This window comes from Cetorhinus maximus, chromosome 16 (genome assembly GCF_964194155.1).
Source record: "Cetorhinus maximus chromosome 16, sCetMax3.hap1.1, whole genome shotgun sequence".
NCBI lineage: Eukaryota > Metazoa > Chordata > Chondrichthyes > Lamniformes > Cetorhinidae > Cetorhinus > Cetorhinus maximus.
The window spans coordinates 101,418,389-101,443,615 of NC_135894.1; the positions used below are offsets into that span (position 1 = coordinate 101,418,389).

At 42.7% G+C, this 25,227-nt stretch overlaps 1 protein-coding gene across 5 annotated transcripts in view; it reads right to left on the reverse strand.

Moving 5' to 3' along the window:
- gbe1b (glucan (1,4-alpha-), branching enzyme 1b) overlaps positions 1-25,227 on the reverse strand; it is a 599,646-nt gene that overhangs the window by 80,191 nt on the left and 494,228 nt on the right. For all 5 annotated transcript variants that reach the window (XM_078560420.1, XM_078560417.1, XM_078560416.1 and 2 more), the window contains exons 13-14: positions 23,109-23,293; positions 10,208-10,338 (exon numbers count right to left, since the gene is read on the reverse strand). In XM_078560420.1, the coding sequence (XP_078416546.1) occupies positions 10,208-10,338; positions 23,109-23,293 (316 nt within the window). The remainder of the gene's footprint in view (positions 1-10,207; positions 10,339-23,108; positions 23,294-25,227) is intronic.

The following is a 25,227-nucleotide window of genomic DNA, read 5'->3' on the forward strand; positions in this document are numbered from 1 at the left end:
GACCATTCGGCCTAACCAATTTGTGCCGGTGTTTATGTTCCACTCGAGCCTCCTCTCATCTATTCTCATTTCCATCATAACCCTCTATTCCCATCTCCCTCAAATGCTTGTCTAGTTTCCCTATAAATGTATCTATACTATTTAGTTGAACCTTTTCCTATAGCAGCGAGTTCATCATTCTCACCACTCTCTGGATAAAAAAGTTTCTTCTGAATTCCCTACTGGATTTCTTGAATATCTTATATTGATGGCCTCTATTAACATTCTTCCCCATGAGGAAACATTCTCTCTCTATCCACTCTACCAAATCTTTTCTTAATTTTGAAGATCTCTATTTAGGTTACCTCTCACCCCTTTTTTTCAAGGGAAAAGAGACCCACCCTGTCAATCTTTTCCTGATATTTATACCCACGCATTCCTGTATCATTCTCTCCTCTGCACCCTCTCCTGTGCCTTCATATCCATTTTTATAATATGGCGAGCAGGACTGCTTGCAGTACCCTGAAGTGTGGCCTAACCAGGGTTCGATATATGTTCAGCATAACTTACCCACTTTTCAATTCTACTCCTCTAGAAATAAAGGACGGTTCTTGGCTTTTTTTTAATGCTATTGCTAGTCTGTGGCACAATTTTTAGTGATTGATCTATTTGCACTCCAAGATTCCTTTGTTTCTGTACAACATCTAGACTTGTGCCATCTAAACAATAAGTGACCTCCCTATTCTTCCTACTAAAATGTACTACCTCACTATCTGTGTCAAACTTCATGCGCCAATTATCTACCCATTTAGCAAATTTATTAACGTCGTCCTGTAATTTGTTGCAGTTCTCCTGTTAGGAATTAGATATAGTTTAAAGTAAATTATATATTTGTATTTGTGTGTGTTAGGAATAAGCTACAGCTTTAAGTTTAAATGTTAGCTTTAAGTTTAAGTTTTAGCTTTAAGTTTAAGGCTAATTTATATTTTGTATGTGTGTGTTAAGGGGAAACCTGGGTTTTCGTTTCACTTTAGAATGTTGCCTGCAAGTCTGTGGGTTCGTTTGTATACCTGCATTTTAATGAGCTTTTACGACCCTAGGAGTGGTGTAGGGATTTAAAACAAAGTATTTAAAAAACTGTAGTTGCCTAGCAACAGGAGGGCCACAGAGACAGAGAGAAACAGAAAAGCAGTTTGACTTCATTTGGTAGGGACATTCCACAGAAACTGCCAGAGCCGGGAGGGAGGGAGCTGCAGGGAGGGAGGAAGCTGCAGGGAGGGAGGGAGCTGCAGGGAGGGATGGAGGGAGGGAGCTGCAGGGAGGGAGGGAGGGAGCTGCAGGGAGGGAGGGAGGGAGGGAGCTGCAGGGAGGGAGGGAGCTGCAGGGAGGGAGGGAGCTGCAGGGAGGGAGGGAGCTGCAGGGAGGAAGGGAGCTGCAGGGAGAAGGTCCCAAGGAAAAGAAGAAAGTTTCAAAAGCCAGGGAATTGGCAAGATGATGGTCCCAGGAAGACAGGGATGTCAAGGGAAAAGAACAGGAATCTGAACTGGTCCTGTTCAGTGGAACTGAAAGTAGGAGCAGAGGAAAAGGCTCCAAATTAAAGAGTGAAAGCTGCAGGGAGCATAATCCAGGCAAAATGGGCATCTGAGAAACCAGGAAATCTGGGTAGACAGCAAAAGGCTGGTGACTCCTTACTACGCGCCTGTGAAGCAGTCTGTTGGCATGGCTGAGTATCTGAGCAAGTGCATGGAAGGTGAAGCCTGAATGCACATAGAGATCCAGGGGAGGAGAACATCGGTAGGAGAGCTCAAACCCTTGGAGGTGGATCCTTGTTGAAGATGTCCAAGTGAAAGCATCGTTTAAGAGAAGATTCCAAGGTGAATACTTCAAGCTTTGAGATTGGAAACCTTTGTTTGAAGGACGGAGCTCAGTGAGACCAGTTGGCTCACAGTGTGACAAGCGTCCGGGCGGAGTTGAGAAATCCATAGCATGTTTTGGGCAGCATCTGTTAATTGGTTTCAGAGTGCGGGTGTCCGACCACAGGTTGCCTATTGGTATACATGGACTGTACGTAAACTTATTGCAAACCTTAGAGTTTAAGATAGATTTTCTAACTTGTGTCATTCTTACGAATCTGTATATATCTATAAAGGTATAGTTGTGGGTGAAGGAGTAGTGTAATAAAGTTCATTTTTTCTTGTTTAATAAATGTTTTATTCTTTTGTTAAAAGGTCATCAGCTGACTCCTGTCACTCTGTTAAGTAGCCACTCTCCACATTTCTAACAAAAAATAAAAGTTAGGATCTATCAAGCCAGGTTCCACACTGGGATCTGGCTTGTCCAGTAGTGACATCAACTGGGATCATAACACTCCTCAGTATGGAATATTTCCCCCCCGCGCCCCCAAAATTTGGTGTCACCCCTGAATTTAGGATCCCAAGTCCAAATTATTAAATTGTGAACAGCAGTGAACCTAGCACCTGTGGAACCTCACTTCCCATCTTCTGCCACTCTGAATGACTACCCTTTATTCAGACTCTCTGCTTCCTGTCTTGAAGCCAGCTAGCAATCCATTCTGACACTTGTCCCCTGACTACACATTCTCTGACTTTATTCATCTATTATGTGGTACCTTATTGAAGGCCTTTTGTAAATTCAGATAAATTACATAAGCTGCAATATCATTCTTACCTCCTCAAAATGTTCAATTAATTTGTTTAAGCACGATTTTCGCTTTTGAAATCCATGCTGAGTGAATCTGCGCTGCACTCAAAGTCAATATTTCCTTCCTGACGTGTGGTGCCTAGAAATGAATGCAGTACCCCAGGTGGGATTTAAGCAGCTCCATGTAACTAACATAACTTCCACCTCCTTACATTCTAGCAACCTTGCATTTTAGAGCCAATATTCTATTAACCTTTTAACTTATTATTTGTACTTGTCCATTCGCTTTTAGTGATTTCTGTAGTTAGGTTGCTAAGTCTCAATGATCACCAATAGTTTCTAGTTTCTTGCCATTTAGGTCTAAAGTCGATGTCCTGACATTTTCCCACATTGAACCACAGACTTGCTCACTCACTCAGTCTTTCATTGTCACTTTGCAATTTCCTGCTCCCACCTACACTGCTTAGAGCGCTACCTAACTTCATTTCGATATATGGATCTTCTAATTCCTTGTCCAAGTCATTTATGAATATAGCAAAAAGCTATGGCCCCCCCAGTAGAGATATTGGACACATCTTCTCACCATATCCGCCAATCCCTCAATCTCTAGAAACAAATCTAAATATCTCATGACCTCATTCATGACATTTCACTTCAATGTCTTTTTCTGGTTACTTATTTTGTAACTCAATTATCTGTATTCTTTTGGTGAAGAAGTTCCAAATTACTTCCTTTTTACATTCTCAGTTTTAACTCTTGTCCTATGGATGTGGACCCCTCACCACCCTGAGTAATTTACCTGGACCAATTTTTCCAATTATAGTACCGGTTAAATAGTTTGCATCAATTTTTAAAATTAAAATGCCTCTTCAGTACGCTATACTGAAATTACATTCATCTTTCCAAACCAATTTTAACTGTGCAGCATTCACTATAATTACTGTTGTTACAGGATTTAGCTAAAATATAGAGCAGTTCTGTCACAATTAAAGTAATTGCTATTAATGGGCTAAAATAGAAACAAAAAAAAAACTCAAGAGAAATGAACACACAACCACCAAGACTTTTTGACCTTAATTGAAGCAGTGACTGTACTTAAAACACACTTCATTGACTGCAAAGCGCTTTAGAACATTCTGGGGTCATGAAAGGCTACTGTATCAATGTAAGCACTTTCTGTAATATGGTGTTCAGAAAACCTGGCTGACAGTCCAGCACAGTACTGAGGGAGTGCTCCATTGATACTACCTTAAATAAACCAGAGATTCCCGTCTCACTGGGGAAAGTGAACACTGGTAGATCCAATTGTTCTATTCAAAAAGAAATGGGGAGTTCTCCTGGTGACCTGGCCAACATTCTTCTTTCAACTAACATTCCCAAAAAGCAGATTAAGCATTCATTTATCTCACTGCAGTTTGTAGCATGTTACAGAATCATACAACAGACAAGGAGCCTATTCGGCCCATTCTGTCTGGGCCAGCTCTTTGAAAGAACTATCCAATTAGCTCCACTCCTCTGTCTTTTCCATAAAGCCCTGCAACTTTTGGTCGTGCAGTCTGCATCTAGCACTGACTGCTAGAACAGCACACTTCATTGTGTATTATGCAAGTACTTTGACACATGGCAATATGCTTTATAAACTCAAGGCTAAGAGTTGCATCTAAAATTAAGAAACCAAAGAAACTGCATTGCACCTTTTTTTATGAACTCACATTCTATTTTATATACAATGCAATCTCAATAGAGAAGGACGTATGAAAAAATAAACTTCAAAGCAGCGTACAAAATACTAGAGTCTAAAGACATTCACAAGCTTCAAGGGACCACATATTAGTGATTCATTCCACTGACGTTATTTGTTCATTAGTGGCTGGAGATACAGTGCTAGATGCAACAGAACCTAGATTAATCTGAACCATGCATATTGTAAAGCACTAATTGAGATCCTCCTGCTGTACGAGGTCTTTGGGGGTCCGCTTCCATGCTCAACAGTCTCATTACATCTTGTACAAATGGCAACAGGTTCGATGTGCCCATCTCTTCCCCTCACCCACACTTCCCCACACCTTCATTATGAAACAACAGGTAGATAGAGATCATAGAATGTTACAGAACAGAGGAAGATCATTAAGTCCATCATGCCTGTACCATTTAGCAGACAGAGATGTTCAATGAAAAGGGACACATTCCTTAACACTGACAGTCTTTCCCTAAAAATTATTACATGCTGATGTAGTGGAACCCCCATTATCAGTCCCAAAGGAGTATTCATCCAAAGCATGAGACACATTGGCGGTCACTAAATTTTAGTCTTAATCATGCTACTGAAACCCAGTGCAGAACAAAAAGTATCAACAGAATTTTCAACTTTTTGAACTGTGAAACTAATTTATATCAGATATGAATCACAGACTTGTCACAGTGCAGAAGGAGGCCATTTGGCCCATTGTGTCTGTACCGGCTCTCCGAATGAGTAATTCACTTAGTGCCATTCTCCTGCCTTCTCCCTGTGCACATTCTTCTTTAACAAATACAGTCTAATTCTCTTACCTGCCTCCACCACATGCTCAGACAATGCATTCCAGATCCTAACCACTCGCTGTGTGGAAATGTTTTTTTTCATATCGCTTTTGCTTCTTTTGCAAATTACCTTAAATCTGTGTCCACTCGTTCTCTATCCTTCCATGAATGGGAACAGTTTCTCCTTATCTACTCTGTCCATATCCCTCATTATCTTGTACACCTCTATCAAATATCCTCTCCGCCTTCTTTTCTCCAAGGAAAACAGTCCCAACTTCTCCAATCTATCTTCATAACTGAAGTTCCTTGGTTAACAATGGTTAACATGTATTGGATGGGGTAATGCACTTAACTAAATTTGACTGCTAGATAGCGCATACTTTGGTCTGGTCAAGTTTCCTCGTTTTTTTTCCAGGGCAGTTGTAGAGGCAATTTTCCGCTATGCAAGATGCATCTTGAGCAATCCCAGGTAAAGATGACCTATGCCTGGAAAATTTCACAGGGAATGCCTGGTTTTATTTTCCTCATTATTTTAAGCATCATTCAGAGAGCATTGAATGGAGGGTGCTATAGTCAAGAGAAGTTGGGGGCTTTCATGTATGAAACTGTATTATTGGACAAAATTATTTTGTTTGATGTTCCAGTCTTTAATGTTAGCAACATATCCTAAAAGTGCAAATTATCAGATGGTGATAATAGAACGTTTGTCAATTATGATTTCTGTACTAGCTGCTATCATCCCCTCACCAATATTATTTTGTTTTCTACTATTATTAAAACATGTTTTAATCCCAAATATCTGAGAGATTTTATTTTCTAACAGCTAATACACACGGGCCAGAAACATTTAGAAACAAATACAGTCAGCTCCAACTATCTGTGACACATACAAATACTTGCATTGAACAAGACATAAGACTGTGAACCTCTAATCTCCACATACTCTCCCTGCTGTTGAATCTGGATTATCCAGAATATATAACACTACTGGGCCATACCAGGGTTCATAAACACATTTACCATAGCCAATACAGAAGTGGCTGGCGTTAGCAGACTTTGCAATGAGGAAGAGTCACACAAAGGTTTGTCTCTTGCAAATTTAAGTGCATAACTTTCAAAGAACATCAGTTATATACTAGTAATCTAGAGGCCCAGGGTGATGCTCTGGGGACCCAGGTTCGAATCATGCCTGAACATAGGCACGGCAGACAGTGGAGTTTGAATTCAAGAAAAAAATCTGGAATTAAAAGTCTAATGATGACCATGGGAAGAATTTTCCCCCCGTTGTGGGTGGGGGGGGGGGCAAGTGCAGGAGAGCGCGCTTCCAATCGGCGCCCCCTATCGGGGGCACGCCGCCATTTTACGTAAGTGGGCCAATTAAGGCCCGCCCAGCGTCACGCCAGGAAGTGCTATGTGCTCCCTATGCGGGCAGTGGGGAGTCCCTCAGCCAAGAGTGCGCTCTTTGGCATGCACTCATCTCCCTGAGGCTAAGTGCTGCCTCAGGGAGATCGGCGCCACATTTAAAAGTGGTGAAGAGACAAAAATGAAATTTCCCTGACATGTCCCCTCATGTGACACTGTCACATGAGTTGGGACAGGTCCATCACTTTTAATCAAACATTTATTACATTTTTAAAAGCCTTGATGAAACCTCATCTTGCCCGTGGATGAGGTTTCATGCTTTTTCTGAAGCCTGCCAGGGCTCCCAGCTTGCCCACCAGCCTTAAGGCTAGATGAAAGTTATTGTTGTTGCTAACACTTCAAAGGATGTGGGCAAGTTAAAAAGATGAACTAAAAGCTGAGTTAGACTAAAACAAAAACAGAATTACCTGGAAAAACTCAGCAGGTCTGGCAGCATCGGCGGAGAAGAAAAGAGTTGACGTTTCGAGTCCTCATGACCCTTCAGCAGAACTGAGTAAAGTTAGGAGAGGGGTGAAATATAAGCTGGTTTAAGGTGGGGGGAGAGGAGTTGGAGTGGGGGGGGGGGGCGGGGTGGTGGTTGTAGGGACAAGCAAGCAGTGATAGGAGCAGATGATCAAAAGATGTCACAGACAAAAGAACAAAGAGGTGTTGAAGGTGGTGATATTATCTAAGAGAATGTGCTAATTAAGAATGGATGGCAGGACACTCAAGGTACAGCTCTAGTGGGGGTGGGGTGGAAAGACTGACAGGGCATTACAGTTATAGATTTAAAAATAATGGAAATAGGTGGGAAAAGAAAAATCTATATAAATTATTGGAAAAAGCAAAAGGGAGGGGGAAGAAACGGAAAGGGGGTGGGGATGGGGGAGGGAGTTCAAGATCTAAAGTTGTTGAATTCAATATTCAGTCCGGAAGGCTGTAAAGTGCCTAGTCGGAAGATGAGGTGCTGTTCTTCCAGTTTGCGTTGAGCTTCACTGGAACAATGCAGCAAGCCAAGGACAGACATGTGGGCAAGAGAGCAGGGTGGAGTGTTAAAATGGCAAGCGACAGGGAGGTTTGGGTCTTTCTTGCGGACAGACCGCAGGTGTTCTGCAAAGCGGTCGCCCAGTTTACGTTTGGTCTTTCCAATGTAGAGGAGACCGCATTGGGAGCAATGAATGCAGTAGACTAAGTTAGGGGAAATGCAAGTGAAATGCTGCTTCACTTGAAAGGAGTGTTTGGGCTCTTGGACGGTGAGGAGAGAGGAAGTGAAGGGGCAGGTGTTGCATCTACTGCGTGGGCATGGGGAGGTGCCGTAGGTGGGGGTTGAGGAGTAGGGGGTGATGGAGGAGTGCACCAGGGTGTCCCGGAGCGAACGATCCCTACGGAATGCCGCCGGGGGGGGTGAAAGGAAGATGTGTTTGGTGGTGGCATCATGCTGGAGTTGGCGGAAATGGCGGAGGATGATCCTTTGAATGCGGAGGCTGGTGGGGTGATATGTGAGGACAAGGGGGACCCTATCATGTTTCTGGGAGGGAGGAGAAGGCATGAGGTCGGATGCGTGGGAGATGGGCCAGACACGGTTGAGGGCCCTGTCAACGACCGTGGGTGGAAAATCTCGGTTAAGGAAGAAGGAGGACATGTCAGAGGAACTGTTTTTGAAGGTAGCATCATCAGAACAGATGCGATGGAGGCGAAGGAACTGAGAGAATGGGATGGAGTCCTTACAGGAAGCGGGGTGTGAGGAGCTGTAGTCGAGGTAGCTGTGGGAGTCGGTAGGCTTGCAATGGATATTGGTGGACAGTCTATCATCAGAAATTGAGACAGAGAGGTCAAGGAAGGGAAGGGAAGTGTCAGAGATGGACCATGTGAAAATGATGGAGGGGTGGAGATTGGAAGCAAAATTAATAAATTTTTCCAGGTCCCGACGAGAGCATGAAGCAGCACCGAAGTAATCATCGATGTACCGGAGAAAGAGTTGTGGAAGGGGGCCGGAGTAGGACTGGAACAAGGAATGTTCCACATACCCCATAAAGAGACAGGCATAGCTGGGGCCCATGCGGGTACCCATAGCCACACCTTTTATTTGGAGGAAGTGAGAGGAGTTAAAGGAGAAATTGTTCAGTGTGAGAACAAGTTCAGTCAGACGGAGGAGAGTAGTGGTGGAAGGAGATTGTTCGGGCCTCTGTTCAAGGAAGAAGCTAAGGGCCCTCAGACCATCCTGGTGGGGGATGGAGGTGTAGAGGGATTGGACGTCCATGGTGAAGAGGAAGCGGTTGGGGCCAGGGAACTGGAAATTGTTGATGTGACGTAAGGTGTCAGAGGAATCACGGATGTAGGTGGGAAGGGACTGGACAAGGGAAGAGAGAAGGGAGTCAAGATAGCGAGAAACCAAAGATCTGAAATTGTGCTTGGAAAGTGAAATTTGAGTGTACTTGGAGATCCAGGGGAAAAGAATCTCAGAAAGTAAGATTGAAATCCTGTGAGGTGGATCCTGTTGAAGCCATCCAAGTGGGAGCAACTTTTGAAGAGAATTCCAAGGCGAGTTCTTCAAATGTGGAAATTTGAAACCCTTGTGAGAAAGGCAAAGTTTCCACGAGACTGGCTGGCTCACAATGTGACAAACATCTGAGTGAGTTGTTGAGAAATTCATGGAACCTGCTTTGGTTGCATCTGTCTTTGGAGGGTGGTGTGTCTGTCCATAGTTGGCCTGTTAATTCACAAGTGCCTCATACTTACCCTGAATATCAGAGTATAAGACAGATATTGTAAATTGTTTTATCTTTCTGAATTTGTAAGTGTCTGTAAAGATATTGCAGGGTAAAGGAATAGTGTGATGGGAATCATTTTCTTGTGTTGGTATTGAGATCTTTCCAACCTTTTTGTCTGGTGTTAAAAGTTCATCAGCAGACTCCTGTAAATTTGTTCAGTAACTTTCCTCCACAGTTTCTAAAAAGTTAGGATCTACCAGCCAGGTTTCACTTTGGGATATGCCTTGTCCGGTATTAACCTCAGTTGGGATTGTAATACAGGAAAGACTGAACAAGCTGAGGTTCTCTACTCTCGAAAAGGGAAGTTTGAGGGGTGACCTGATTAGAGTTCTTTAAAATTATAAAGGAGCTCAATAGAGATGTAGATAAAATGTTTCCATTTGTGGGGCCGAGACTAAAACTTGAGGTCATAAATATATGATAGTCACTAATAAATCCAATAGAGAATTTAGAAGGAAAGTGGTTAGAATGTGGAACTCGCTACACCTGGAATGGTTGTGGCAAACAGCATTGATGCATTTAAGGGGAAGCAAGATTAATACATGGTGAATTAAGTAATAGAGGATTATACTGATAGGGTGAGATTAGGTATAATGGGAGGAGGCTCATGTGGAACATAAAGACTGGCATGTACCAGTTGGGTGGAATAGCATGTTTCTGTGCAGTAGACTCGATGTAACTTTTTGTAACTCAAAAGCAATCTAATCACACACGGTCCACTCCCAAACTGAAGTTAACTGTTCCAAAAGGTTGAACGCCACAGAGGTACAGCTCAAGAAGTGATGTTCCCAGCAACATGGCTTAACCTCCGTCCTGTCTAACATGGGCTCTGAATAGAAACAACCACACATGACCAAACCTTCTGTAAAGGATACTTCCCAGGCTGATCTATTCCCACTCTGTAGTCGGGGAAACTTTTTTCAGGGTTGAAGTTGAAGATAAAAAGAAGATTTGCACGTTCAAAGGCGATGACCTTGTTTCCCTCGTGTTTCTCATTTACATAGGCCTAAAGGGGGAGGAATAGTAAAAGACACATTATTAATGAAGTAAACACTCCCTACATGTCATCTTCTTCGCGAGTTCTCTGCCTGAAGGCAGGTCCAGCCCACAGCGCCGTGTTCTCCATTACAGGTAGGGCAAGGGGTCAGGTCCCGGATTCACCCCAGCCTGAATGGGGATCGAAACGCTTCTGTTGGCACCAAGCCTGCCACACTGTCTGATCCACAACTGTCTCCCTGGGGAGTCCACCCTTTGGGAAGCTCATTTAAAACAGAGATGAGGAGGAATTTTTTCTCACAGGATAGTCAATCTGTGGAATTCTTTGCTGCAGAGGGCTGTAGAGGCTATGTCGTTAAGTATATTCAAAACTGAGATAGACAGATTTTTAATCAGTAAGGGAATCAAGGGTTATGGGGAAAAGGCAGGAAATTGGAGTTGAGGATTATCAGATCAGCCATGGTCTCACTGAATGGCGGAGCAGATTCGATGGGCCAAATGACCTAATTCTGCTCCTACATCTTATGGTCTTGTAGCCTGGAGCTATGGATGGTAGAGGCTCCTACTTCTTTCCATGGCTGATCAGTCCTGCTCTTACTGCCTGCTATTGGTGTATGTTAGAAGGAGTTACAAGTTGATACTCAACCTGTTTGGCCATGTTATGAACACACCTTCCTTGGCTATCAAGTCCTGGAGTGGGACTTGAACCCTGAGGTTCTGGCTCAGAGGCAGGAATGCTACCCAATGCATCACAAGGCCTCTCTTCCTATTTGTAAGAGACTAAATTACAGTGAAAGTGCACCATGCTCTTTCATCAGTGATTTGCAATCCCACCCCTACTGAAAAGTTTGACATCATTTGCATTCAACATCATTCATTTGCACACATTTGACATCAATTGCACCTCAAAAGCAATCATTTAACTATCATTTAATAATAAATGTACTGAGTTTAAACCCTGATAGTGGTGGTGGTGGTGGGGGGTGGTGTGGTGAGACGGTTCAGACCCTGATACTGGAAGTGGGTAGGGGGTGGGGGGCAGGGAAAGAGAGTTTCTTGTCTAAGGTTTTGTAGAGTTTGGACCCGAAGAGCCTGGGGATGAGTGGGCAGAAAGTATAGACCCTGAGGCTAAAATTAATTAAGAACTGATGGAGATCAGGTGGTGCTCTCAAGCATGTATGGTACAGCGGATCGATTATTTTTGGACAAAATGAAAGACTGAAAAAATTCAGATATTATTTAAGTAATTCATTTCCTTGCATTTTTCAATGCAGATTGCTGAGCATTTGATAGCTTTGAGTGCGGTGTATATAGGTTTGAGCGCACTGGATAGATTTGAGAGAAATATCAAATTTGATGTCAAATTCATCCCAAATTAGAGCTTTTGATGTTAAATTGTAATTGAGAGCACTGAATATACTTGAAAACAAAAATTATGTTAAAATCTTTGGGTAGGGACAGGCACTTTCACATATGTCACATTGATCCGGACTGCTCCAACTTGGCACTGGAACATTAGGACAAATGCTTCCTTCTGCGCTGGAATTTCTTCAGTTTCATGTCTTTCAGTGTCATGCTGAGGGAGTGTTGCAATGATGGGAGCTCATCATTTGGAAAAGATAGCAATCTATATAGTCCCATCTCTCTATTGTACTGGAGATTAAAGATTTCATGACACAATAGACAGACTAGAGAAGCTGGGATTGTTTTCCTTAGAGCAATGAAGGTTAAGAGAAGATTTGATAGAGGTGTTCAAAACTATGTAGGGCACTGACAGAATAGATAAGGAGAAACTGTCTCCACTGACAGAAGGGCTGACGACCAGAGGACACAGTTTTAAGGTAGCTGGCAACAGAAAAAGGAGAAGACTTTGTTTTGATGCAGCAAGTTATAATTATCTGAAATGTACTGCCTGAAAGTATGGTGGAAGCAGATTCAATAATAGCTTCCAAAAGGGAATTGGATAAATACTTGATAGGGAATATGTCACAGGACAATGGGGAAATAGGGCGGTACTTGGACTAATTGGAGAGCTCTACTAAAGAGGTGGTAAAGGCTTGTTGGGCTGAATGGCATCCTTCTGTCCTATGTGATTCCGTGCAAAGAGGAGCAGGGAGCCGACAAGGTGATGTGGCCAACATTCTTCAAAGCAGCCCGCTTGATTGGCACTCCATCCACAATCATTCACTCCCTTCACCATCTACGCACAGTGGCAGCAGTATGTACCATCTATAAGATGCGCTGCAGGAACTCACCAAGGCAGCACCTTCCAAACCAACAACCGCAACCATTTAGAAGGACAAGGGCAGCAGATAGATGGGAACAACACCACCTGGAAGTTCCCTTCCAATCTACTCATCATCCTGACTTGGAAATATATCGCCGTCCCTTCACTGTCGCTGGGTCAAAATCTTGGGACTCCCTGCCTAACAGCACTGTGGGTGTGCCTACACCACATGGGCTGCAGCGGTTCAAGAAGGCAGCTCACTACCACCTTCTCAAGGGCAATTAAGAATGGGAAATAAATGCTGGCCTAGCCAGCAATGCCACATCCCATGAATGAATTTTTAAAAAAAATCACCCCAACCCAACTCAAAAACTGACCATAATCAATGCATCACTTTTCTAGGATCTGGTCATGCTGTCACTACATTTCAAAGTAATTCACAGCACATGAAGCACCATGAGATGTTTTGATACGTTCGGCTGTGATCATAATATATGGCTGCCTTTGCCTCACTATGTGAAGACACTGTTTGATGCAAAAGAGATTTTGCTGCTTTCAGTGTTATTTTTAAATTATCTGAAGAAAGCCATTTCAGTGCAAAGAAAATTGTTCCATCACCCAAATTTTCTTTTTGCTAATCATGGGGATTTGCCAATAAGAATATATTTGTAAAATCCCATCAGTTCCCTGATATCTGAGTGGATAATCCACCGAGTCAGAATCCTGGGTTCGATTTTCTTGTTCTGCTTTGAGATAGTGCTACGGGATCATTTTATCCACCTTGAAGAGCAGACAGGTCCTAGTCTAACGTCTCACCTGAAAGACAGCACCTCTACAGTTCAGCACTTCCTGACTACTGCACTGAAGTGTCAACCTCGATTTTTGTGGTCAAGTCTCTGGTGTGGGCCTGAACTCTCAACTTTCTGACTCAAAGGTGAGAGTGCTACTCACTAAACCATGGCTGATGCCTGTCTCTTTCTCTGCTTTAAATATCCATCTGTTTCCTTTCAAAGGCGCAATGTGCTCAGCTTTAATTAGTCTTAGTGATGGCATTTCACATAAAAATTAGTGCAGAAGGAAGCCATTCAGCCCATCATGCTGCGATGCTCACTCTTAGAAAGAGCTATCTGATTAGTCCCATTCCCCACCTCTTTCCCCTTATTCTGCAATTATTTCCCCTTGAAGTAGTTATCTAATTTCCTTTTGAAAGTTACTTTTAAATTTCTTCAGGCATACTCTAACAACCAGTTGGTAAAGAAATGTCTCCTCACTCTGATGAAGAGTCATATGGACTCGAAGCGTTAACTGTGTTCCTCTCTGCAGATGCTGTCAAACCTGCTGAGTTTTTCCAGCTATTTTTGTTTTTGTTTCAGGTTTCCAGCATCCGCAGTATTTTGCTTTTTTCTCCTCACCTCTTCTCGCTCTCTTACTGATAACTCTAAATCGATGATTCCCTGTCACTCCCTAAACAGAAAACAATCAATGCCCTTCATATTTTTTAAAAGCCTCTCTTTAAATCTCATCTTATCTGCCTCAGCTTCGCTGGAAATAGTCCCAAATCTCAACTCTCTCCTTGTAACTATCTTCCTTTAACTGATTCTTGAAGTTCACCATCTGCTCTCATGACGCCTTCCATCCCAAATTCTAACCCACCAGCTTCCCCCTCTCAGTCCCCTGCTTGAACACATTATCATTGGTCTCCAATTTGCAACTTGGAACCTATCTCCTTCCAAACTGCCTTCATCAATTCCTTTCAAAACATACTCTCAATCTTTCCATTCTCTCCAACCTTCTGTTTCTTTCCAAAGTCCTGGACTGTGACTTTGTCTCTCAAAAATACTGCTGCCTTTCCAATCACACTTTGCTGGCACAGTGCTGGAATTTATATTGTTTCTTCAATATAAAAAGTGGCCAATGATGGTTGACATAGGCAAAAGGTGACAAAATGGACAGAGAGTCAAAGGAAGAGATATTTGACTCTCTTCCTTGATGGATTTTAGAGATGGTGTTAACAAAACTGAGATAGAGAGAGAGAGAGAGAGAGAGAAAATTTCAGAGCACGAAACTGAGGTAGCTAAATGTAGAGCCGCAGATTATGGGGGAGATGTGAGAAGGGATCAAGCATGGTGTGCTGCCACTCTTCATTGTCTTCAATCTTTGACACCATTGACTTCATCCTCATCCAGTGTGACACTGTTCTCTCATGCTTTCACCCCTACTCAACATTACTTTGCCTTTGATGGCTGATCTATCCACTTTCCTCAAAGTCACTTCTGGTGCTCTCCAAGAGCTTGGCATTCCCCCCCTACCCACCTGCCCACCTCCCTCCTTTTGCAATTTAGAAGATTCATCTTGACATCATGATCAATAGGCATGTGTTCAGCCACTATCTCCCAGGACTCTGGCCATTCCCCTATCAACACACCCACTTTGTCAACTCCTTTCCACTTTTCAAATACTTCTTATAAACCCTGCTCTATGATCGCACTTCTGCCTCCCCAATTCCTCTTCATCCTTTCACTCTCCAGTTGATGTCTTCCCTCCTTTAAACACTCTAGCGATTTCTATACTAAAAGTACTGCAGAAATGTACAATGTTGAGTCTGGCACACCACAATTTAAAAAAAAAACTCTCGGCTGTAATGAGCTCTGGGGTATCTCAAGGTCATGAAAGTCACTATATAAATGCAAGTCTTTCTTTTGGTTTTAGGGGTACAGGAATAGAGTAGAACAATGGGACTCATTTGATCTCCTTCTCAGAAAATCTAGCATGGACAAACCAGGCTGAATGGCCTCATGTGTTGTAAATTTCTATGCCTTTCAGGGAGTTCAAAATTGTGAGCTAGTGAGAGCGAAAGAATGGCGATAGAGTTCAAAGTCAGGATGGTGTGTGGCTTGGAGGGAAACTTGCAAGTGGTAGTGTTCCCATGCATCTGCTGCCCTTGCCAATCTAGGTGGTAGTGGTCGTAGGCTTGGAAGGTGCAGTTGAAGGAGCCTTGGTGAATTGCTACAGTGCATCTTGTAGATGGCATACACTGCTGCCACTGTGCATCGGTGTTGGAGGGAATGTCTGTTTAAGGTGGATAGGATGCCAATCAAACGGGCTGTTTTGCCCTGGACAGTGTTGAGTTTCTTGAGTGCTGTTGGAGCTGCACTCATCCAGGCAAGTGGAGAGCAACACTCCTGACTTTTGCCTTGTAGATGGTGGACAGACTTTTTTTTGTATCCTTTCATGGGATGTGAGCGTTGCTGGCAAGTCCAGCATTTGTTGCCCCTTCCTAATTTTCCTGAACTGAGTGGGCTTACTAGACCATTTCACATGGAAGTTAAGAGTCAACCACATTACTTTGGATCTGGAGTCACATGTAGACCAGACCGGGTAAGGATGGCAGATTTCTTTACCTAGAGGACACTAGTGATAATGATATCAATCGATGATAGTTTCATGATCACCATCACTAACAGTAGCTTTCAATTGCCAATTTTATTAATTGAATTTTTAAATTCCACCAGCCTGGGCCTCTGGATTACAAGTCCAGTGACATTACTGCTGCGCTACCGTCTCCCCGGTCAAGGGGTAGCTACCCGCTGCAGAATTCCCAGCCCCTGACCTGCTCTTGCAGCCACAGTATTTGTATGGATAGACAAATTCAGTTTCTGGTCAATGGTAACCCCAGGATGTTGACAGTGGGGGATGCAGTGATGGTAATGCCATTGAATGTCAAGATGGTTAGATTCTCTCTTGTTGGAGATGGTCATTGCTTGACACTTAATTGTGTGGTGTGAATGTTACTTGTCACAGTGTAGCATGGAGATTTGGTCGTCGGAAAAGGAATTGCATTCAGTTGTATTAACAACATTCACAACCATTGGACATCCAAAAGTGCTTTTCAGCCAACAAAGTGTTGTCATTGGGCAATATAGAAAAAGCAGCAGCCAATTTTCACACAGCAAACTTGCATAAACTGGATATTGCTCAGATAATCTATTTAGTAATGGTGGAGGGACAAATATTGACCAGAATCCTTGGAGAACTTCCCTAACCTCCCTGCTTTTTGTTGGAGTAGTGCCATGAGATCTTTTATGTTACCTGAAGGACAGATGAGGCTTTGGTCTAACCCAAAGATGGAACCTCTGGCAGTGCAGCCCTTCATCAGTACTGCGCTGGAGCGTCAGCCTGTGCTCAAATTGCTGGAGAGGAGCTTGAATCCGAAACAATGTGACTCAGAAGTAAGATTGCTACCCACTCAGCCATGGCTGACGAGAGAGAGAAACAATAGAACTGGAAGTGCTACATTTTCACATTTATCCATGTGGATGTTCATTGCAATCAGGCTGGAGGCCATGGCGATTGCACTGGGTTTAAGGTGTTGTAGTAGATCTAATGGAGAAGTGAGTGTACTGAAAGATTGTGTAAATGCAAACCTAAATACATCACCTAGCAGTGTACTGCAAGTCACCGTTTATTATATTCTAATTATATTACAAGATCAATACAATCAAACCCAAGAGGCTATATTGACTATGCAGAGATAGGAGGAAGGTGGTTGCTTACAATGCTACTTATTTGCACCATTCATCATTATTTGTATGAGTAAGAACGCTTACTAATTGTCTCATCAGTCCAAATCAGAGACCAGTGCAAACCAGAGAGAGTGCATTTTATTAGAAACAATTCAGCAGTCATTAAAAAGCTGAACGCTGTTAATAAAAGAACAGATGCTGGACATTTACTTATGTAAATTACTGAGATATAATTAATAATGATATAATTTTAAGATCCTCAGCTTTATTTTTCAGCCACGGTTAAACAAAGTGTATTCACAGGGATTCCTTTCAGTACTTGGGATAAACAGAAATCAGAATGAGATTGAGAATTTCAGAATGATCTTCAATATCAAGATTGCTGTGAGTGAAATGCATTATGCAGGGCAATACCTGAGCAGCTCCTACTGAGCAATATGGCTGGCTTCAAGGTTTATTCTATGCTAAATATTTGCACTGTCCCCAATGTCTTTCTGCATAATTACAGGTTTGATCGCAATATCTAGAGTGATGCAGCAGGGATGCTGCATTATTGAAGGTGCTGTACTCCAGGGGAGAAATCAGGCTATCTGTTTCTACTACTTCAGGTAGGCGTGAATGATTTACAACATAACTCCAAGAAGAATAAGGAGTTATCCCAGTGCCTGGGCCAAAGATTCAACAACCACAGCATGGGTTACCTGGTTTGTTGCCATATTGCTGTTTGTGGGATTCTGGTGCACACAAAATGGTTTCCACAATCCTCCACCAAGTGAGACTCATTGCACTTCAAAGTTGAGCAAATAAAATGCTGGGAATTGAGTTAAGACGAGTTAAGCTGGTCTGTTCAGTGCATTCATCACTTCAGTGAGTGAGAGAGCGTGGGGGCGCGCGACAGAAGGGGGGGAGCGCAAGAGAGCGAGGCATACCTGTGTATGCGTGTGAGGGTGTGTGTGTTGGGGTGAACGTGCGCATGACAGGGAATGAGCGAGAGTGTGTGCGTGTCTGAGGAATAGTGCATGTGAGAGTGTGCGCATGTGTGATTGTGCGAGTGCGATGGTGTGAGTGTGTGCAATGGTTTGAGTGTGTGCGAGAGAGTGCACAGCCTCTGTGTTTCCTATACCCTCAATTGTTATAGGTTATGCATTGCATTGCAATTTCCGACACAGTATTGTTTATTGTATATATGAGGTTTAGAGTTTACATTGTACACAGGCCTCTCAGCACCAGAGTTACCATATGCGGACTTAGACTGAAACTGGAAACACACTGAAATCCTCACCACTCTCTTAGCATTATTCTCCCTCCCCTAGTACAAAATTGAGCAAGTTTAAGCAGCAAGGAAGCTTGTTTGTGTGGCAGCAAGTAGAAACCAAAGAGGTCTCTATTAGGAAAGGAAGGAATATTACAGCTTTCCCAGATAAATGACCTTGGGATGTACTTGAAGTGACCAACTAGAGCGTCGCTGACCAGGATTCTGAGCTTTAGTCAAGCACCAAACTGCATTCGAACCACAGAAATTTACAACAACTTGCATTAAAAAAATCCCATGAAAGGGCTTCATAGGGACATTACTAAACAAAATTTGACCAAGCCATTAAAAGGGATTTTGGGACTAAAATACGACTAAAAGCTTGATCCAAGAAGTTTGAGGGAAGTGTATTCAAGGAGAAAAGCCTGTCTTGGGATAGTTTAACTCCTCCATAGTTTGATAGTTTGTGATCATCATCGGCAATCCCCCATGTTGAGGATGGTTCCTTCTTGCGGATGGCTGGGTGGAAGTGGGATGTCAATTTTGGCTATGAGTTTGCAGATGGCTTATGAACCCTATCGTAGCCCAGGCTCTCCCACAGTGAGGACATTGACTGTTGGCCAATAGTGGTGGTGGTGGATTAGTGGCTTGAGCTGCCCTCTCCATCTCTCTCGTCATTCTTTCTCATTGGTTGCTGTTGTTGATTGGAAGGTGATGACACCATTTTTGATGATGAACTGCCATTTTGGTCACAATGGGGAATCTGCTTCCCATGTGTTGATATTAATAGAGCAAGTCTTCTTGGAGGCTTTGAGATTGTCTTCGAAACATTTCCCAGGTGTAGCTCTGAACAAAGGATGCGTCTGGGCAGTCTTTAGTCAGGCATTCTGATGACATGTCGTCCATCTCAGCTGATATGAGATTATCATAGACCCTATACTGGGCACATCTGTATCTTGGAGGCCGCTCTTTTTTGTTTTTTTTGTCCTCCCACTTGATTCGCAAGATCCTTCCCACACAGCTTTGATGATGTTGCTCTAGGGCCTTGACATGGGCTTCTATAAGATGCCCACGCTTCAGCACTGAAGAGAAGCTGGGGAGAACCACTACCCAAAAGACTTTGAGTTGGGTCTGATGTTACAATTCTCGAAAACTTGAGTACATGATTTACCATAGGATGAGCTAGCACATTGGATTTGGTGGTGTACCTCTTCATTAATGTCAGCTCTTTAAGATAGCTAGCTTCCAATATATGGGGAATGAAGGACATTTTCCAACTGGATCTCAATTGAAGGCATTGGATTGGATACATATGGTTTAGGTTGGTAGAAAGCTTTGGTCTGCCTCATGTTCGGGCAAGTCCCGAGTTCTCATAGGCTTTGGTGAATGCAACAATCATCTATTGTAGTTCTTCTTCAGAATGAGCAATAGCTTGTGTATTGTCAGCATACTGTAGTTCAATTATAAATATGGTTGTGGTCTTTGTTTTGGCCTTCAGTAGTTGAGGTTGAAGAATTTACCACTAGCGCGAAAAGTTATTACCACACCTGGTAATAGCCTGTCCATACTAAGTTGCAGCATTACTGCAAGAAAAATTGAGAATAGTGTTGGTGCAATGACATACCACTGTTTGATGCCTATTTTGACATTGCATAATACTGTTGTTTGCATCTTGTCAGGTAGGAGACAAGTGATGTTTGTGAAGTTAGCTGGGCACCTATATCACTGTAGCATCTTCCAAATGGTAGTTCCATTCACTGAGTCAAAGACTTTTGTGAGAATGAAGAAAGCCAAATGCAAAGGGATATGTTCTGCATCATTGTAGAAGTTGAAGTGCTGCAGAGATCATGTCATTGTTCCTCTGGCAGATTGGAAGCACACTGGAACTCTGGAAGGATCTCCTCTGCAATTGGCAAGAGGCAATTAAGAAGTAACCTAGGATTTTGCCAACAGTTGAGAGCAACACACTATGCCCCTATTTTTTTTTTTACAGCTCAACCATGCCTTTATTTTTGAAGTCTGTGATCATCATAGCATCCCTAACGTCACTTGGAATTTCTTCATTCTGCCAGAGCTTCACAAATAGGCCATGTAATCAAGAGGTCACTGTGTCTTTGTGTTTCACTACTTCTGCAGGACCAGAAGTTTTGTTGCTTTTCATCTGGCAGTTATCACTTCATCAAGCATTGGATCATTGTCTAGCTCACTCTTGATTGTGGGAGGTTCTTCAGCTGGTACAATTCCAATATGGGGTTCTGATCGAGTACAGATATCCCTCATTTAAAGCGTGTTCTAGTATCACGCTTTCGTTTGACTGCAGTTTATAAATTAAGGGCATTCTCAAACATTGCTGCCTCCGCTTTTATTTTAGCATAGTTACTGTGCATGCTCAGTCTTTTTTAAAAACAAACTGCCGCTTCGCCGCGTCTCTCTACACCCTCCCACTCACTGCTTTCCTCTCTGACCATCGTGCTCACCAATTCACTCCTTGACCGTCCCGCTCGACCCTCCCTCTCCCTCCCTCCCACTTGCAGCTCAGCTCCTCTCGTTTCCTTTCTCACAGCAAGAGCCTGGGAGAGGCAAGTGACGAGTGAGAGGGAGTGGGAGAGGGGGTCAGCGAGCGGTAGCGTTGGCGAGCACAAGGTAAGTAGCAAGAATTAGTAAGTTAAGAGTTTTAAGTTATTAAAATTTAGTAAGAGGATTTTTGGGCCAGTTAGGTTCAAGGCAGCCAATAGATTTTTAATGCAGAAATTACAGGTCAGGAACATAACCCGCCCTTATTATATGGTTGAATATGGGTAAGTGATTTTCATTTAGCATGCCTTTTTTAAGGAACACATCAGGAGTGTTAAATAAGGAATAGCTGTAGTTCTACAATGTCCTCTTTCCAGTGAGTGTTGATACTGTCTTTGAGGAGAGTCTTGCCACCTTTGGATCTTATTGATGTTGGTCCGTGTGTTGAGTGTCCTTAGATCTCTTTGGTTGTCTTGAAAAACGCATACATGTCAGTGAAGAGTTGAATTTCCTCAGCTTTCTCTGCCCACACAGAGAATTGTACTGTTGCCCTGGTTTTTGTCCTGCGTCCTGATAGAATCAATATAAACGCAACTCCGAAGGATATCTTCACATTCTAGCACTGAGACGGATTCCTTCAATTGTACTGGTAGGCCACTCCCAATTTTTTCCCTTCCCTCTCTTACTTGCAAATTTTACATACGGGAATATTAAATTCTCAATCCTGTTCAAACTTAAGTTATATCTCCATTATAAATACTATATCCATACCCTTCCATGCTTAATAATGCTTCTAACTCTTCTATTTTGATTTGAATGTTTTATGTCTACACATACATTCCTAATTCCAGTTATTTGACCCCTTTTCTCTGGCTTTTGCATTTAATCTTCTGACAACCCTTGGTCCTGTCTACAACAGAATTTTTATCTTTCTCTACCTCATTTCTCCTCCAATAGTATTATATCAATACTTATTTCAGCTAAGCCTCTGCTTCTATTGCAACAGCTTTATTAATTCTGCTCTCACTCGAGAGTCTCAAAGTGAGACTTACCCCCATCCTCTACCACGATTGTCTAAATCCTCCTCCACAAGGGTACTGGTGCTGGTTTTCTTTAAGAACAGCCCATCAGTATAGCTGAGGATTGCCCTATATATTAGCCACTAGACAGATGCGGGTAATTGGGAATCCAGATGGGATCTCAGCATGTGTTTGGCTTGTGAATGAATATTTGAATTTCTTTATGCACTTGTTGATAAAATGGTATGAAAAACAGAGCATGGAAGTGCTTTTCGATTGTTGTGAGTGTTTTATGCCCTTGGCTGAATGGTGGTGGATATTAGGTTAAGATGTATGTGAAGCACATTTGTCTGCATTGTACAAATGGATGTAAGGGAATTTTTACCAAAATTTCTCTCTTTAAAATTAGTGCATATGGTTAAAAGGGATCACCACAGTCGCACCTGTGGTTAGTCAGCAACTTCTATCAGCAACACTGAGGCAGATCCTCTTGTTCCTCATACTGCTCCATGGCTGGGAGAGTGGGGTTTCCCTCACATTACATCTGGATCTTTTGTAGAATCATTGAAGGAGGTTGGTTGCTATTAATCTTCCTCTCCTTAGCTTATTCAGCGTACAACTTGAAGATTATCATCCTTGAGGTCTTGTTTCACAATCACTCCTTAAACTTCTTCCTCAAGACCTCAACTTCCTTCAACTGAATGTCAGGCTGACTAAAGTTATCATCTTCAGTCTCCAAAACCAACTCCCATCCCCCTCCTGTTTGACACAAATTCTCTGCATCCAGTTTGACCCAGAGCCGACATCGAATCGCTGGGTCTAATTAGCTACCTGGGCTATTCAGTTACACCTCAACAGTGCCTGTCTCAGTCTCCCTTACCACCCAAAAATCCTTGTGAAGGAGGAAAATCTCCCTCGGAGAGAACAAGAGCAATAATGACAAAGGTGAGTGACAGCAAGATTGAGAGAGAATGAGAGAGAGAGAGAGAGAGATGGAGTGCATGTGATAGAGCAAGAGAGAACAAGAGCAAGATCGAGGGTGTGAGAGCGAGAGAGCAAGCATGAATGAATGAGAGCATGTGAGACGAAGCGAGTGAACATGAGGGGGGAAGAAAAAGAGCACAACAAAGATGAAGCAGGATTGAAAGCAAGAGAGAACATGTGCAGGAGTGAGAGAGAGAGAGAGAACAAGAGCAAGAGAGAGGGAGAGATAGAGCACGAGATCGAGAAAGAGCACCCACTCACCGGTGGCGCAGCAAGCCAACCATATTTCTCTTCCAACTTGTTCATGTCCGCGTCGAAAGTGTTCAACTGAGAGTAGCGAAGGAGATTATTATCCAGAAGATTAAATTGCCGTCGGGCGTAATAGTAACTTTCATTATTCCCTGTCCTGGGAAAGTCGAGCCATTCAGGGTGTCCAAATTCATTACCTGGAACAAGTAAAGGGAATGATGAAAGCTTTTAAAACTGATGCAGAACAACACAATGACCTTTCCTTACTAAGCAGCTGGTTGCTTTCCTCATACCCAGCATCAACCAGTTAAGTGGAGCAGTTTATGGCTGGTTATCCTTCTCTGTTTTATGCCATAGTGTCAGCCATGGTTCAGTGATTGTGGGTTGGCAGAAGATTGTGGGTTCAAGTCCGAGTCCAGAGACTCAAGGACAAGATCCAGGCTGATGCTCCCTGTGCAGTACTGAGGGAGTTCTGCACTGTCGATGATGCCATCTTTTGGATTGGATGTCAAACCAAGGTTCAGTCTTCCCTCTCAGGCGGATGTAACAGATTCCACAGCCATTATTTTGATGAACAGGAGAGGAGTTGTCCCTGGTGCCCTGGCCAATATTTATTCCTCAATTAACATCACTGAAACACATCAGTGCTGTTTGCGGGATCTTGCTGTACACAGGGGCTGGCACATTTCCCACAACAACATTTCAAGAAGTACTTCATTGGCTGTAAAGTGCTTTGGGGCATCTTAAGATTGTGAAAGACACTACATCAATGCAAATTTTGCTTCCCTTGATTCCTTGGTCTCCTTTCCTTCAGCTACTGGGCTAAGAGTGGACAGATCTCATTGAAATCAAGGCAAAGGCGAAAACTTACGAACGGCTTAAGCTTCCAGTGTGTGGCAGGAGCATGCCACTAGGGTGTTGCCACCTGAACTGCAAAAATTGTTTTATTTGTGCAAGAAGCCTTACATGTCAATTAGTTGGCAGGAAGATTTAGAAATGCATCGCTGGGAATATTAATGGACAAACATTTAGTTTGTCTGTATGACATTCTCCAACCCCACCACTCATTTAATGGACAAGGTGACCTCATCTCTTTTAAATGGCTTAATGCTCGCACATTGTACAGCACACAGTGAAATTTCATACAAGCCTGAAAAGGAATTGTCTGCCAAAATCATATTCACTAAGTTTAAGACTTAAATGAGCATTTTCACATTATTTCAGGTGCAGTGTTCAAGGCATACTATTGGCTAATACCTTAATTCAATGAGTTATAGAAAGAGATAGAAAAAAAAAAAGAACAGACTTGCATTTAAATTGTGCATTTCACCACAAGACATTCTGGATTAATATACCAATTCCAGCTGTTTATGTTAATTATTAGATGAACCCTTGGCTCGCAGTATTGGCCAGTTTCAGCAACAAGTTCTGAGTATCTGATCATAATCTGAATGAAATTCTGAGCACAAAGGGTGCCCTGAGGAGTACAGGTGATTCCCATTACTGCACTTTCACCATTTAGCAGACATTACTCAGTTCTGAATCGAATTTTGTTTGTCTAACCGAGTCCAGCCCAACTGCTGGATGATAGTGTATCATCTGTACCAACCTCCGGCAGATGGAGCACTTCACTTAGCAAATAAAATGGTTTTAAGAATCAGGTTGACAGAAAGAGTGGAGGAGAGAGTGTTTTGTAATTGTGTGCTATTTATATTGTATTCTAGTGCTCTTAAACTACCTTCTGAATGCTGAACTCAAAAGCTAAGTGGCTGTAAACAGGAGCATCGACAACTAGGAATGGAAAATTAGTGACTTGCATTTTTTTGTTTCAAATGGAGAAATTCTTGCTTTACAAGCTCATCACCAGCTGTGTGATACAAAGAATAAATGAGTGTTTTTATCGAAAGAGGTTCCTTCATCTTGTCTTTATGCTGTTCAACAAACACTATCTGGCCATCATCTTATTGCCATTTACAGGAGTGTGTTATGCACAAATCCACATTTCCTACATTATAAGTGATTACAGTTCAAAAGTGTTTCATTGGCTTTAAAGCACTTTGGGATGTCCTGAGATTGTGAAAAGCACCATAAAATAATGCAGGTGCGTTCTTCCTTTCTACTTTGTCTCATT